Source organism: Microplitis mediator, chromosome 6 (assembly GCF_029852145.1).
Source record: "Microplitis mediator isolate UGA2020A chromosome 6, iyMicMedi2.1, whole genome shotgun sequence".
NCBI lineage: Eukaryota > Metazoa > Arthropoda > Insecta > Hymenoptera > Braconidae > Microplitis > Microplitis mediator.
This window is the reverse complement of record NC_079974.1, coordinates 5608302-5626567: the sequence shown is the minus strand read 5'-3', so window position 1 is coordinate 5626567 and position 18266 is coordinate 5608302. Positions and strand designations below refer to the sequence as shown.

Genomic DNA, 18266 nt, shown 5'->3' with positions numbered 1-18266 from the left:
AAAATAACTTTGAGTTTTGCGTTCATGGGGTGACCGCTAGCGTGATTGCACGTAGCACATTAAATGTACAGTTAAATTCAGTCATAAGATAATGATTTTCTAAAATTTTATAAAATTATTTGAAGTTTTATGAAATTATATCTAATTGCATAAAATTTAGCTACAATAAATATATGAAAACCTATGAAATGATATATGGATTTTTATTACTTGAAGTTTATACGAAATTTACTTTTCAAGTCAATTTCTTAGGTCAACGAGTTAAACTTTCGAGCGCGAGGTTCAAGGTCCAAATCCTGCACACCCCCGAATTTTTTATTTTTTTTTATTCTTATAGAAATAATTATATATAATTGTATATTAGGGTGCTTCGTTTGAGATGACTATTTTTTTTTTCCAAGTCCCATGTCAAAATATCATTGTACGCATTGAAAAAAAAATTCTCACCAAAGATGAGCTCTTAATTTTAATTTTAAGTACTCGCTAAATGGATTTAAAATTTTCCCATTTGATTAACACGTAAATTTTAATTTTATTTTTTCAATTATCTATAGCTTAACGGCATTTCAAGATATTTGATCGACCATAGGTGGAAATCACAGAGGAATCGTTCCTCTTTGAAAGTGCTTGTAGCTAATTTATGTTTTGTAACCGACCTCATCGGTAAAAAATCTCAAAGCCAATTTTTTCTCAAATTTCATGGTTTCTTTTATTTTACTTACAAACCATTAACTTTACGACTAAATTGTACAGGACTTTTTTTGTAAAGAATTTTATTTCCGACAAAAGAAGTTATGTAAGCAATTACTGTAGAGCTAGTAGTTTTCGAGATAAATCCAATTAAACATCTCAAAATTTTAAAAATCGCTGTTTTATCCAAGATTTTAGTACTTTTTGGTAAAATCATTGCTGAAAACACAAATAATGTATAAGAACAAAATATAAAAATACTTATTACACATTCATATGTAAATATAAAAAGTATGAAACAATTATCTTTGTACTGAGAGAGAAAGTAATTAAAAAAGCTTCCGATGGTCAAACAGAGGCGATTGGATTAAGTGAAGAAAAGACGGAGGAAATGTAGTAGGAGACAGTTTCGTTTTACATGACATATATTTGATGATATATTAACCAGGATATGTTATATATTTCTTCGACCATAATTTTATCAAAAGGTACTAAAATCTTGGATAAAACAGCGATTTTTAAAAATTTTGAGATGTTTAATTGGATTTATCTCGAAAACTACTAGCTCTACAGTAATGGGTTACATGACTTCTTTTGTAGGAAAGAAAATTCTCTACAAAAAAAGTCCTGTATAATTTTGTCGTAAAGTTAATGGTTTGTAAGTAAAATAAAAGAAACCATGGAATTTGAGAAAAAATTGGCTTTGAGATTTTTTACCGATGAGGTCGGTTACAAAACATAAATTAGCTACAAGCACATTCAAAGAGGAACGATTCCTCTGTGATTTCAACCTATGGTCGATCAAATATCTTGAAATGCCGTTAAGCTATAGATAATTGAAAAAATAAAATTAAAATTTACGTGTTAATCAAATGGGAAAATTTTAAATTCATTTAGCGAGTACTTAAAATTAAAATTAAGAGCTCATCTTTGGGGGGATTTTTTTTTTTCAGTGTGTACAATGATATTTTGACATGGGACTTGGAAAAAAAAATCGGTCTGTCAGTTGACCCTGCGGGCCAGCCCCAAAACTTCCCGCTGTTTTCGAGCTCGTTGAGCTCGAAAACATTATTGTGAATACATTTTCGAGCTCTTCGAGCTCGCAAATACTTTTGTATGCCATTGTTTTGTAAAAAACCATTTTTTAGCATTTCTTTCTCCCACGATATCTCGCGAACGAATTAACCGATTTTGATGGTTGAGGCGGCAATCGACGTGTTTTATCAAGTTCTAAAGCTGATCAAATTTTGAAATCGATTTATCGAGTCGTTTTTGAGAAATTTCGAAAAAACCAAAAAAAAATATTTTTGTGAATTCTTTCGTCAACGGTTTCTCTTGACCGAATGAACTGATTTTGATGGTTGAAGTGGCATTCGACGCGGCTTATAGAGTTTTAGAGCTGATTAGATTTTGGAATAAATCCATCGAGCAAATTAAAAGTTATCCAAATAAAACATTTTCGAAAAAATTTTATTTTTAAAATATCTCTGAACGCACCCTACCGATTAAGTTTAAATTTTTTCGGCTTCAAGACATTAACAAGCCGCATCGAATGACACCTCAACGATCAAAATTGGTTCATCCGTTCAAGAGTTATGAATATTTACATACATACGTACGTACGTACACACATACATACACTCGGACATCATCGTGAAATTAGTCAGGATAGCTTCCTAGGACCTCGAAACGTCGACATCTGATGGAAATTCGATTTTCGTAAATCGGACCGAAACCAATAACTTCCCGAATTTTTGAAAATTTACAATTTTCTTAGCGGGAAGTTAAAAAAATAGTCATCTCAAACGAAGCATCCTATTGTATAGTTATATATAATTATATAGGGCCATTTTTTATCTATAATTTTTTTACCCGGGTGGGCATGAACTGACTTAAACAATAGATCTACCAGAATGAACAAAATTAGAATCAATAATTGTAAATGTACCAAAATCAATAGCGGCGAAAATATGAAACGGCTGTAATAGAAATATTACCGAAATGTCTTCCGGCGAAACTTACAAGAGTACAGTTTTAACAACGACGATTTTGAACATATTACCAAATTAATCAACAGACCCAATCAACAATTGTCCTGTCTGTTGATTAACTTGGTAATATGTTCAAAATCGTCGTTGTTAAAACTGTACTCTTGTAAGTTACGCCGGAAGACATTTCAATAATATTTCTATTATAGCCGTTTCATATTTGAGCAAGCCTTGCGCAACTATTTTCAACTCTAGTCTTCCTCTAGAATTGAGTTATAATCTGCTATGAATTTCTTGTGTAAGATTTGAGTAGATTCTATGAGAATTTTTGGATAGGGCTGCTATTGAAATCTCACTACAAGTATCTGCAGCAAGACACATAGATAGGAAAAGACACTGTCGTCTATCGAACATGAGACTAGGCTTGCTCAAGCCTTGAACAAGATTGTTATATTCGTATAGCTGCATGTACAAGGTCTATACTTAACTATAGCACTTCTTATAGAACTCATTTATTCTTATAAAATCTGTATTGGATTCTATGAGATTATCCAAACAGCAAAGTTATTAATAACACAAAAATACAATCAATTATAACATTTTCGGTTATGAATAAATTATTATTTCGACTATATTAATACTGCGATTCAAACTTTATTCGTTTCCAGGTGAGTTTTTGATTATAAATAGCAAGGTGAATCAAAATGAAACAATTTGTTACACGATTTATATAAAAATTAAAAATACAGTAGAACAAAGTTCACAGTTATGAAAAATATTATCAAGGTAAATTTATTTTCAAGTCTTATTATTTAAAATTATCTATAAATATCTGAATTAAATGTTACACGGTTTTTTCAAATTTTTGAATTGCTTTCTCGCCATGCATTTTCTCCCATCGGTTGAAGTTTTACACTATTTCGTGGACTATTTCCAACATCGAAAGCGATATTTACATGACCAGTATCAGCAAAAACATCTTTTACTGAAATTTGGCTACTACGAGTAGGCCGAGGTTGTATTCCTAGCGGGTTTCCTACACCGCCATAAATATTATTTGCTCCCAAAGTTTGCATTTGAGATTTCCTTCTAAGAGCCATAATGCTGTTACGTCGTCCCTCAAACGCCTTAAATGCTTTTGTTGATCGACGAGTTGACATATTACGGGGTAATCCTAAGAAAAATAAAATAAGTCAAACTATATAATAATATAATTAGAAAATACCAGAAAAAATTATTTTTTCTGATCATATATAATCATGTATTACTACACGGAAAAAAATTTACTGTTGCTGCAACAGGATTAATACCGTTGTTGCAACATGGCTGTCTCCTGTTGCAGCCGCAGGAAAATCCTGTTGCTACAACACGGAAAAAAAATTATGGGAAGTTTTCCTATGCATTATGGGAATGGTTCCCATAATTGTATGGGAATAGTACCTATACTACTATAGGAATGGTTCCCATATATTATGGGAATCATCCCCATAATAGTATGAGAATAGTTCCCATACCATTATGGGAATGGTTCCCATAATGATATAGGAATGGTTCCCATAATATTATAGGAACCATTCCCATATCATTATGGGAACCATTCCCATAATGGTATGGGAATCATTCCCATACTATTATGGGAATGGTTCCCATAGTGGTATAGGAACTATTCCTATAATATAATGGGAACTATTCCCATAATGTTATGGGAACCATCCCTATAATATCATAAAATTTTTTTTTGCACAATAGTGTAGAAGTTTCCCAAAATTTAAATTTTCTTGAATGTTTTGTGCTGACAAAAAATTCTTATTAAAAATTTTAATGTTTTTTTGCCAAATACGATTTTTTTTTTCAATGTTTGAATTTTTGTTTTTATGTTTAATAATATTTCTGTGTATTGTAGAAGTGATTACCACATTTCTTTAAATTAATTTTTTCATGATAATATGGGAACCATTCCCATAATATTATAGGAATGATTCCCATAATGGTATACGAACCATTCCAATTGCATTATGGGAATCATTCCCATAATGCAATTGGAATAGTTCCCATACTATTATAGGAACCATTCCCATAATATTGTGGGAATGGTTCCTATAATTTATGGGAATGGTTCCTATAAATTATTGGAATCATTCCAATAAATTATAGGAATGATTCCCATAATATTATAGAAAGTATTCCTATAAATTATAGGAACCATTCCTATAATTATAGGAACCATTCCTATAGTGTTATGGGTATCATTCCCATAATTATAGGAACTATTCCTATAATTATGGGAATCATTCCTATAATTATAGGAACCGCTCCCATAATTTATGGTCGTAATTCCTATGATGGTATAGGAAAAAATTTCACAAAATTATGGGAACCGCTGCCATAATTTTCTTCCCGTGAACAGGATTTTTTCCGTGTATATGTGAAGTTATATATATGGTCTTAAATAATCAGATATAAGCCTGAATATGGGTCATATTCCATGTCAAATTGACCTCTATCAAAATGCTGTTACGGTGCATTGAAATCTCTAGTTTTACCGCTACTCGAATGTCAGACTGTGGATATCATTTACATTTAAGCATAGAAAAAACAGTCTTTTAGATTTTCGGATTCACAGTAATGTTTTTTTAATTTATTAATTACCATTTTCTTCGACCATACTGAAAAATCGTTGTCGAAATGCAACATCCAACGTATTTATAGCTTGTGGTTTTCTTCTACTTTTTTCGAGGTTTCTTATAGTTTTTCTTCGACCAGGGCCATTTCCACTTCCTTCATCGTAATCTCCTTCCATTCCATCAAGCCTTTGTAGATCTCTGACGATTTCTACCGCATGTTTAGACAGCAACGCTTCCTCTGAAAGATCTTTAGTCTGCAAAATACAAGTAATAACTTACAATAACGTCAATAAAAATTATTTTTCTCCCGCCACATTACCTGTTTACAACAGTACCAACTCAGTGAAGTGCTGGCTAAAATATGAGCAAGTGTTCCGAATCGATGGAACAACATCGCACTAAATTGAATAACCAGAATGAGAGCAAAGAAGAAAACGAAAACTAAACCGATTGGTTCAAGTTGTAAATGTTCCTTCGTGATATGTACCTGAAATAATAAATTATGTGTTAATTATTGTCAAAAATTAATTTTACTTATATGTTCATAAATACACCCAAATTATAAACACCCACATGATCCAAAAATATAACTTTATATACATTTGTAAAGGCATTCATCACGAGGTTATTCAATTTGTGAACATTCTATTATGTGCTTAATTTCTCATTTATACCGTAGCACCTCGTACGTTATCATAATTTATCACATCATTAACCAAGTAACACATGCTTGAGCACGATTTTCGTGCCAGTGCCTTGATTAAAACTCCTGGTCACTAGTGTCATTTTCTACGAATGGATCTTGCGCAAGATCATAGAGCAAAAAATCGTCATCAAGACTTGCGCATGACTTGCTCAAGATCTGCTCAAGGCTCATCTGCTCAAAGTCAATTTCGAGTCTTGAGCAGATCTTGAGCAAGCCGTGCGTGACTATTCTCAACTATAGTCTTCCTCCAGAATGAAGTTATAATCTGGTACGAATTTCTTGTGTAAGGCTTACCTAGACTTGCGATTGAAATCTAGCCACAAGTATCTGTCGCAAAACACATAGGTAGGAAAAGACACTATATTGTCTATCGAACTTGAGACAAGGCTTGCTCGAGCCTTGAACAAGATTGTTATAAGGGTATCCCTTGCGACCTCAAAACTACTCTGGAACTACTATGAAACCACACTGAAAAAAATAATCGCTAGCAGCTAGCGATTATTTTTTTCAGTGCAGAGTCAGAATGGAACCATACTGAGTCCAGCGTGTTTCCAGAGTGGTTTTGTGCCCTTTTTAAAGAGTGAAACCAGACTGAAACCGGAGCATAGCCAAAGTGTTCCCAGAGTGTAGTCAGAGTAATTCAAGAGTATAAATTCAGAGTGAATCTAGAGCGAATTCCGAGAAAATCCAATGTAAGTCCAGAATGAAACAAGTGTTTCCAGAGTAAAACCAGAAAGTTTCCGGAACGAATCCAAAGTGTACTTTAGAGTGGAACCACAGTTTAACCAGAGCGAATCTAGAGTGGAACCGAAGTGTATTACGTGTATCCTCTGGATATATTAAGAGTAAAAATTCCGAATGAATCCCGGAAAAGTTAAACAAAAAAAATTCAAAATAATGCTCGATTATATTTACAAAAATTATATGTTGGAATGTTTAAAAAACATTTAAAAATTAAATTTTTTTTTATGAAATTTTGGGGGTACCCCGTTATCCCTTACCTCCCCCTATATCTTAGAATATTTAAAAAAATACATGTACGAAAATATAAAAAAAAATATATTTCAAATACATAGAAAATATATAATTTTGTTATATTATTTTTCTTATGTTGTTGGTTAAATCAACAATATATTTTTTATATTTTCATAATAATATTTTTGAAATATATTGTTAGTATAATTTTTTAAATTTTTAAACGTGTATTTCTTATATTTTCTAAGATATATTTTGAATATATTTAAATTACATTTAAAATATGTACAAAAATCGGCCTAGAGTTAGCCAATAAAAATACATTTTTTATCCTTATTTTACATACATGAACTCAAAAAATTAAAGGAATAGAAAACTTTCAGAAATTTTGTGGTGATTTTTGCAAGGCTGTAACTTTGTGAAAAATAATCTCGTCGAGATTTTAAAAATAGCATTTTAAAGCTTGAAATTTCTAGTTTGAATATCTTTTGATTACATTTTTTTAGAGCTACAGTTATGGTGCAATCATGAGAATTATCGCGAGACAAAAATTTTCGAAATTTTTTTTTTCTTTCGACAGGTCCACGGGCAAAGGAAAATTCTTTTCAGCTAAGCCAATGCATAAGCCAGTTAGAAAATTTCTTCAGCTTTAATTTGCTTTTTTTTATTAGCCTTGTACGACAATTTGTCACAGAGATATCAGCCTTCAAACGAAAAAGGATCTGTTTGGCTGTCCTCAACAATCCCTACAAGACCCTTTCATCATTTCTTATGAAAAAAATTTTTTTTCATCTTTACATTCATTAGAAATAAGTACAAAAAAATCGAATAGAAAAGTAAATTAAAGCTGAATAGATTTGCTAACTGGCCTAGCTGAAAATGCCAATATACATTGGCTTAGCTGAAAAAAATTTTTCTTTGCCCGTGGATCTTTCAAAAGAAACAAAAAAATTTCGAAAGTACTTGTCACTGTCGAACGGCAGAGAAGTAGCTATGCCCGAGTCGTTCTCAAATGTAGAATATATCAGTTCGAAATATATTCATTGTCAGGGACACTAAAACAGGCTGGACGCGATCTAGCGGCGAGCACCGAACTACTCCTGCCGCTGCTTCCCCGAGTTTGGTGCTCGCCGCCAGATCACGTCCAGCCTTTTGAGGTGCCCCTGGTAACGAATATATTTCGAACTGATATATTCCGAACTTGAGAACGACTCTGGTACGGCTACTCCTCTGTCATCCGACAGAGTGAAGTGCCTCTTTTGGTAGTAATATAGTATATCCTATATTACATTGTGACAACAACGTCTAATATTTTTGTTTCCTTGAATAATTTTTTTTCACAATCCAAAAACATAAAATACGTTTCAGGTAATTAAAAAAAAAAACTGTTTTTTTGTATTGAATAAATGCTCTTGAATATTCACAAAATAATAAATTTCGGTAATATTTTTTTTTTTGTTCAGTATTTAGTCACTCTGATTTCACTCTGGATACACTCTGATTCTACTATGGAAACATTCTGGAAACACTTTGGTATCAGTACCCGGGGAAAATGCCCTGATTTATATCTGATCAGATCCAATGCTTAAACATGATCAGATCTCATTATATCTGGCCAACCACCGCTTATATCTGGTCAGATCTAATCAGGTATAATTAGATCTGGGCTAGATACAATATCAGACATGATTATATCTAGTCAGACCGGCATATATTTCGTAGGATCTGATCAGATGTAACTATATCTGAACTAAATACAACCACTGATCCAATATCGCATACGTGCGTCAGCGCAGTGGATAGCATCATATACTTTGAATCGGAAGGATGCAGGTTCGAGCCCAGCAGTCACCGATATTTTTATATCAATCATAATCATGTTTAATTCCTCTAAGTAACGCTCCAAATGCATTAGATTTCATTTTGGATCGAATTAAAACTATCTTTTTTTTGCAATTTAATATGTTTTTTAATAGGGATCCCCGGGGAAGAAGGTTTAAATCTAACCACATATAATTATATCTGATCAGATGGAATTAGATCTTGCCAGATCTGCTTTGTCAGATCTGATTAGATATAATCATATGTGTTCATCTAAACCTTTTTCCCCGGGTATGGATTCACTGTGGGTACACTACGGTGTCAGTATGTATCCACTCTGGATACTTTCTGGAAACATTTTGGATTTACTCTGTATCCACTCTTGAAATACTCTGAGTTCACTCTCAAAAGAGGGCACAAAACCATTCTGGAAATACTCTGGAACCGGTGTGGTTACTTAATGTTACCAGAATATTTCCGGAGTGTTTTTAAAACCGCAAGGGTATATATTAAACACAAAATTACAGTAACCCCTCCGTGAGATTCCATCACTGTTTGTGCCTGACCCAAGTTATAAGTAAGCAGTTTCGTACTGCAGCCATTGATGGGATTAGATTGTTTTTTTTTTCTAAGTAAAGTGAAATTATTGTTCCATTATACAACATTTTATTAATTTCGTTCAGTTTCTATTATATATAAATCGATGTAAACTTTGTGTTTTAGTATTTTTTATCAGGAAAAATTGTAAGACATTTTAAAAGGAATATGCGTTGAATATAAAAGAAAGTTAATAGTTTTTAATTGCTATCACATTCAAAAACTGTGCAAATTGGTGATCCCTAACGTTAGTTTTTTTTTTTTTTTAAAGAAGACCCGCCTGTGTAAAAAGTAGAATGCAATTAACCCATTTATAAGAAACATTAATTTGTGTATAAGAGACCGGGTTGCCGGTACCTCCGACGTTTCCTCTACGAAGGTGATGTTTGTCTTGATCCCCAATGGCCACACAACGTGTAGCTGATCTTTGTTTAATTGTAGTAAAAATACGATCAATACAAATAACGCATTGAACATTAAAAATGCAAATACACTCTTGTTCCGAAGTTCAATTAAATCCGCGGCGATCCGTGCCTGTTTGATTCCAGACAAAACAAACAAAAACTACGAATTAATTAAATAATAGAAAAGCCCCGCTAAAGTCATCGTACTTAACACTCATTGGAGATACAAAACGGATAGATCCTAATGAAAATTTTTGTTAATCGTAAGAAAAAAACTCATTTTAAGTGAAGTACGTGACAGAAGCGGAGCGGTGTTTACCTCTTGTGAGCTTTCATCATATGTGATATTAGTCTTGATACCAAATGGCCACTTGACATGGAGCAAGTCTTTGTTTAGTTGTAGTAAGAAAACGATGAGGACAAAAAGTGCATTCAACATAAAGAATGCGAATACACTCTGGTCTCGTAGATCTTTCAAATCTTTTGCTATTCTTGCCTGAATTCAGCATTAATTATTAGTAACAAAAAAAATAAATAGAATCATTTCAAATTTCTTACACACGGAGAAAAACGGCCCTAAGAATATTTAAAAAAATAAAGTACTTGTACTTATGCTTTTGTGATACCATAGTAATTTTTAATGTAAATTTTTATAACTTCTATAATTTTTCTAGAGAAAATACGACAAAGATTTCGAAAAATGAGTGAATAGTTACAAATTATAACCGGCTGATTTTTAGTTGTAATTTTATCCCTGGTTAAGAATTCCGATTGAGTCCGATTGAAATCCGATTAGGATCCGATTGAGTATAATCGGAATGAATCGGTTTCAATCGGAAAAAGTGTATAAAAATAAAAATATTATTTTCCGATTAAATTCCATTCAAAATTTTTAATCGGAATTAATCGGTTCCAATCGGAAAATAATATTTTTATTTCGTTATTATTTTCCGATTGGAACCGATTCTCGTTTTTAATTTTTTGATAAAACAAACGATAAATCGATGAATACGTGGAAATAAAATGTAGTTTTACTTGAGGGCTACCACCTATATGGATAGAAGATTCGCCAACAAATTACGAGGGCTTGAAAAAAAAATGAATTCCGAAATCTGACTCCTCAATCCTACACTGTGTCTTATAACTAGTGAAGTCATCTAGTGAGAGACAAAGCTCTTTCTCTCTCTCTTCCACACTTTCTTTTTTTCAAGAAATATAGCTTTCTAATTTTTATTATGCTGTCATTATAAAAAATAAAATTAAGTACTACCAAATTTATCATTCTAAGTATTAATTATTATAAAGTACACAGCTCACTTTTAAAATATGATTCTAATTTTTGTTATGCTAGAGTACGATTAAAATAAGTATAGATTACAATAATTAAAAAAAAATGGCTTGTTTCAAGATTAATAGACTACCGTAATCAAATGTTCTCTATTTTCTGTTATTCTTTTATGTATTTATAAATCTCATTTCTCTCCGTGTAAAATTTGAATGATCCCATTGAAAACCATCAAAAAATGGCTTATAGATTTCAGAATTTGTAAATAGTAAAAAATAAAATAATAACATTAGATATTTTATACTTTACCTTCTCAGCTTTATCTTCATCAATAGGATAAAGATATTTTTCTAATAAATCTTTCCAAAATTGTTCTTCCTGCATTGATAAAACTTCGATTTCTCCTTTTTTCAAACCTTCGTCATGAACCCAATAAGGTTGTGAGTTAAAATTGACATCTCGAGTTACATCGTGGGGTTGACTAGCCTCTGTTTCAGTATCACTGACTGAATCCATTTGATCTTTACGGGATTCTTCTTCTATTGGTCCAAGAGGGTCTGGGACTCTAGAACTAGTTGAAGATGCTCGTCTTCGAGCCGATATATGACCTTGAGGGTCTACAGCTCTAAAAATTTTCACAAAATATATATTATAATTTTTACGGATATAAAATACGCCCTGATTGAAAAAAAAATAAAATTGATTTGCATTTTGAATTTTTAAATCCTTTTAAATTCTTCAAATTTTTCTGCTTCTAAGTAAAATAAAAGACCTAATATTCGATCACTCCAAGTATTTTTAAATCTATATATTTATAAATATAAAAATACTAATATATATGGAGCGATCAGGTACTACACTGTAAAAAGAGCGATGTTAAAAATAGATTCAATTTAATACCGCGCGGTGTTAAAATGAAATAACACCGGTGTGGATGGTGTAATTTGACAATGTTAAAATACCGGTGTTAAATCGGTGTAAAGGCGCAGTAATACTGGTGTAAAAGCAGAAACCTGATTAAGAAATCTAATTTGGAATGATTTGAGATTATTTTGAATCATTTCAAATTGTCTGAATTATTTTGCTTTCGAGTATAAATTTTGGAATGAATCATTTTAAATTATATTGAATTAAAAAATAACGAAATATTGTTTTCTGATTTAAAATTATTTCAAATGATTCGAACTCTCGAATCATTTCAAATTAAATCAAATTAGAAAATAATATTGCAATTTTTTGGTCCCTCGGACAATTCAAAATTATTTGAAATGATTTGAACTCTCCGATCATGTCAAATTAAATCAAGGAATCAGTAATGCGCGACATTATTTTCTAATCCAATCTAATTTGAAGTGATTCGAGAGTTCAAATTATTTCAAATAATTCTGAATCGTCCCAGGATCCAGAAATTGCAATATTATTTTCTAATTTGATTTAATTTGAAATTATTTGGGAGTTCAAATCATTTCAAATAATTTTTAATTGTCCGAGGAACCAGAAATCGCAATATTATTTTCTAACGTGATTTAATTTGAAATTATTTGGGAGTTCAAATCATTTCAAATAATTTTGAATTGTCCGAGGAACTAGAAATAGCGATAGTAGTTTCTAATTCAATTTAATTTGAAATGATTCAAAATCATTTCAGTTAATTATATAAATCCTCAAACTAAATTCTTCTTTTTCATGATTCTATATAATTAAAAATGATTTATTTGAAAATTATACTTGAAAGTAGCATGATTTAACGATCCGGGCAGATTTGCAATACTGAAGATTCAAATTATTTTGAATTATTTCAAATAATAATTTACAATTCCCTAGCAGACCTGAGTTACCGTAAATTTACGGTATTTTTACCGTAAATCTACCGTAGAATACCGTAAAATTCGAGTAGATTTACCGTAAATTACGGTAAACCCACCGTAAATTACGATAAACCCACCGTAAATTGCGGTAAATCCACCGTAATTACGGTAAATCAGTACTTTACGGTGAATTACCGTAAATTACGGCAGGTATACCGTAAATTTACCGTCGAATACGATAAATCTACCGTAAAAAAATTCGGGTGGATTACCGAATTACCGTAATTTACGGTGGATTACCGTATTTCCGTATTTTACGGTAAATCCACCGTAAATTACGGAAAATCCACCGTAATTTACGGTAAATAGGTATTTTACGGTGGATTACCGTAATTCACGGTGGGTTTACCGTAATTTACCGTAATTTGGGTCCGTTAGGGGATTTAAAATAATCCGAAGTTGAAAATTTTCAATTATTTTGAATATATTCAAATTATAATTTTATGATATGATACACAAAATGAAATAATTTAGATTTTTCGAATCATTTCAAATGAGATTTTTCAATCAGGGAGTAAACTGTGTCCGTTCGGAGTATTAATTTTGGACAGCTTATAAAACACAGAAAATGTCAGTTTTCTATGAAAATTAAAAAAAATATTATTTATTAATCATATTTTTAGAATTTAAAAGTATTTAATTGTTATTTGAATTTTAAACTCTTTTTCTTAATCAATAAGTGTTCAGTATACCTTTCAATAATTTCTAAACGTTTGCCCAAGTGATCTAAAGAGTCAGCAATCGCAATTAGTTGTTGTTTTTCATCTGAAGGTTTTCCATGAGTGCAAAGTAAACATTTGAATAGACCAGCAAAAGAGATCTCTATTGAACCTTGATCATCGTCATTGGAACCGGCACCATTTTGCAGAAATCCGAGTAATGAATTTTGTTTTACTTTTCGTTTAGCTTCTTCAGCTTCTTTCTTCTCTTGTTCTAGCTCCTGAATAATTTTTAAATATGCAATAAGAATTAATTCAATGCCGTTAATGAAAGAGATAGTAAAAATTTACTCATAATTGATTTTATAACCACTCGAATCAAAGTTGTGGTATAAGTTTTGATTTACTACAAAATAAATTAAAATTAGTTTACCACTTAAAATTCTAAGATTATTCGCGGTGCATACGTTGCCAACAAACACAAAAATTTAAAAATTGAGTAAGAAAAATAAATTTGAAAGTTTTTTAAATTTAAATCGGTCATATACTTTCATATATACTTTATGAACGATAATCAAAATCTTTTGAATCATAAAAAAGCTAGTATAATTTGCTTTTAAAAATCTACGTGTTCTTGGAAACCTCACATAAATATTCGTAAGCTTTTTTGAGTTAATACCCACCCGTATGAAAAAACATTATATAGTTAAAATATATAAAATCATATATGTTGCAACAAAACAATATATGATATATTATATTGTATATTATAAAAAATCATACAGAGATTTTCGCCGATTTAATATAAAATTATATACAGTAGTAAATATATGTATTCCATATATAACTTAGATGTTTTTTATATTAAGCTATATATACATTTACATTCCCGATGAAAAAAGATTTTATACAATTATATATAGTATATATATAATTATATATAGTATATATAATTATATATAGTCTATATATAATTGTATAAAATCTTTTTTCATCGGGAATGTAAATGTATATATAGCTTAATATAAAAAACATCTAAATTATATATGGAATACATATATTTACTACTGTATATAATTTTATATTAAATCGGCGAAAATCTCTGTATGATTTTTATAGTATATATATAATTATATATAGTATATATATAATTATATATAGTCTATGTATAATTATATATATACTATATATAATTATATATAGTCTATATATAATTATATATAATCTATATATAATTATATATAGTCTATATATAATTATATATAGTCTATATATAATTGGATAGAAAAAATGGCCCGATCCAATTGTATACAATTTTATATATTGCAATTATATAGAATTGTATATAATTATATAGAATTGTATATAGTTTGTATAAAATTGTATATAATTATATAGACTTGTATAGAATTGTATACAATTTTTATACAGTTGTATACAATTGGATCGGGTCATTTTTTGTATATAATTTTATACCATTGTATAAAATCTTTTTTCATCGGGTTTACCTTATAATATATTGCATTAATATATTTCCTGTTATCTTTAAAAAATATAAAATTTTTATATGAAATGAAATATGTGGTAGCATATAATTTATATTATATATGGCACCATTTTCTTTGTTATATTTACGCATATATTTTATTCGGTGTATGTATATGTATATGGGTATACATATTCGTATCAAATTAACTAATTTTGAAAATTTTAACTGCAATTTACAGAGTATATTAAAATTTAGATCAAATTTAATTGGAGTTGGTCATGCAAATAAGAAAGTTTTTTTTTCCATACACAATATAAATATATGTTTTTATATATGATCAGAATATATTTTTCGTATATGATAGAAATATATATTTATTATGTATGATAAAAATATAATTTTCATATATGAAAAGAACATATATTTTCATATATGATAAAAATATATTTTTTGTATATGATTGACATGTATGTTTTATACATGCTAAACATATACGGACAAACATATATAAATATAGTTAAATTCGCCACATATATTTTCTAATATTTATCATATATTTTTACATATATTTCATACGGGCAGATAGCAAAATGACGTCTTGATAAGTTCTGAATGAGTTCCATTTTATGATTCGGCCGTCTCATTCAACATCTTAAAGAAGTCTTTAACAAGGTTTCAAGATGTCGAATGAGCCACCTAGCGAACTCAGTAAGACGTCTTTAAATTTTTATTTTTAAATATCTTGAAAAAAATGTTTGTATCAAATGATTTTTTCGAAAATTTTTTATGTTAAAGCATTTCTATTATAAAAATTTTCGTACAAGTGACGTATTGGGATTATGATTATTCTACTTTTTTAGAATTTCGAAAAATAAATAAATAATTTTTTGTTTGACATAATTTAAAAATAGCTTAGATTTCCCTCGCGAAATTGCCATAACGGTATTTCTACGGTATTTTCCGAGTATTTTTTGGGTATAAGTATTATTACGGTATACCCTAGGTATAAATGCGGTATGTTTGTGAAATTTTATTACCGTATTAATACCGTAAATATATTGTGCTGATACCAAATTTATATAGGGACTGTACCGTATTTATACTGTGTTTATACCGTATTTACGCTCTCGCTATACCGTATTTGTACAATGATTATACTCCATTTATATGGTTTTTATGCTGTACTTAAACGTCGGTTATACCGTATTTATACGGTTGCTATACCTCATTTAAACAGTGGTTACACGGTATTCATATAATGTTCGCACCGTATTTAAACGGTATTTATGCGGTATAAATATGGTGGTTATGCCGCATTTATACAGTGATTATGCCGTCTCACTCTTACAGGCTGAAAAATACTTTTCATATCTTTCAGTTTTATTAACAAACAATCTTCAGATTCTATAACAGATACAATATGTTTTACTACTACTTGCATTCTTAAATGGCTCATCTCTTCACTATGTTCTGCTTTCAATTTTTCAATGAAAAAGTACAGCTGTAAAAATGAACTAGTTCATTTTTACTTTCACAAAAAAACTTTTTTCAAAAAAATTTCTCTCATTAACAAATAAAAACTCTTGAAACTAGTAAAAATTTTTCAATTTAAACATAAAAATATGTTTACTTGAGGAAAAAAAATTTTGATTCAAGATTAAAATTTCAAGATAATTATTTACTTGATGCAAGAAAATTTTACTTTTCCGAATCGTTAAAACAAAATTTCTTGAATCAGGAATTGTTTTCTTGATTCGAGTTAACTGTTTTTTCTATGTAGTAATGATTCGCAAGAACATCAGATAATTTTGAAATACATTTAGGATCAATATTAATAACTAGGATTATTTTATGATTAAAAATTACATTCTTCAATTGAAACATGTCTAAACACTGCAGTGTTTATGTCGTATGGGTATTTTGACATAAAAGTCTTTTTTTAGCTCATAAAGTTCTTTATTTGTACATTATAAAAACCTTCACGCGTCTTTTAAATTTTAGTTTCTCTACACAGAAAATACAGTTAACTTGAACTAAGAAAAATATTCTTGATACAAGAAAATTTTTTTTAACGATTCGGAAAATAAAAATTTTTTTACATCAAATAAATAATTATTTTGAAATCTTTACTTTGAATCAAAATTTTTTTTCCTCAAGTTAACATATTTTTATGCTTTAGTCGAAAAATTTTTAATTGTTTTAAAAGTTTTTATTTCTTAAAATAAGAGCTATTTTATTGAAGAAAGCCGTGCCAGGTTATTGTAGCAATATTGCATTTTTTTGTTTGAAAAAAATAAAATTTCTTGGAATAATTACTATTTGTTTAACAAAAGAATTTTCGTATGCTCCAACCAAAAAAAAAAAAGTTACTCAAACCGAGAGAAAAATTTCTTGGGAGAAAAGATATATATGGAAGAGAGGGAAGTCACTGGTGCTAGGCAGCAGCAGCGAGAATAGTTCGGTGCGCGCCACTAGGTAGCGCCTACGATTTGTAGTGTCCCTGGTAAGAAACTTATTTCAGAAGTCTTATATTCCGAAATTGTGACCATTCTGGCGCGGGTACTCCTCCGTTATTTGATAGAGTGATAAGTACCTTTTTTGATGGTAATATAGTACAACCTATATTACATAATGACAAAAATATTTATTATCAATGTTTCCATAAATAATTTATCTCTGAATTTGAACTTGAGCTTTAACAAAAATATTTTAATCAAAAGTCTATAGAATCTCTACTATATGATTAAAAATATACGAGTGACATAATACATTGTAAAGCAATATAAATAATTATATAGAGCCATTTATCATTAATAATTATATGTAGTTTTTTTTACCATGTACTGGATAAATTCCGTATAAACACCTCATTAAATCAGTAGAATTGTTGTGTGAACTCGGTAGAAATGCCGTATAAATTCAGTAGAAATGCCGTATTATTACGCTAACAATGTCATATTATTACGGTAGAAATTTCGTATTAATATCATATACATGAAGTATTAATCTTATAGAAATGCCGTATTAATACAGTAGAAGTACCGTATTATTACGGTAGAAATAACGTATTAATACGGTAGAAATGCCGTATAAGCTTCGTATAAACGCAGTATAAGCTCTGTAGGAATACCGTAATTAAATTTCACAAACATACCGTATA

General features: G+C 29.9%; 1 protein-coding gene across 2 annotated transcripts in view; it reads right to left on the bottom strand.

The window, feature by feature from the left end:
- Positions 1 to 3291: 3291 nt before the first annotated feature.
- LOC130669319 (chitin synthase chs-2) overlaps positions 3292 to 18266 on the bottom strand; it is a 33334-nt gene continuing 18359 nt past the window's right edge. The window contains exons 8-13 of one of the 2 annotated variants that reach the window (XM_057472126.1): positions 13651 to 13898; positions 11400 to 11715; positions 9759 to 9935; positions 5622 to 5789; positions 5328 to 5556; positions 3292 to 3852 (exon numbers count right to left, since the gene is read on the bottom strand). In XM_057472126.1, the coding sequence (XP_057328109.1) occupies positions 3536 to 3852; positions 5328 to 5556; positions 5622 to 5789; positions 9759 to 9935; positions 11400 to 11715; positions 13651 to 13898 (1455 nt within the window). In that variant the 3' untranslated portion in view covers positions 3292 to 3535. Of the gene's footprint in view, positions 3853 to 5327; positions 5557 to 5621; positions 5790 to 9758; positions 9936 to 10124; positions 10302 to 11399; positions 11716 to 13650; positions 13899 to 18266 lie in introns of both variants that reach the window. The other variant, XM_057472127.1, reaches the window with a different exon arrangement.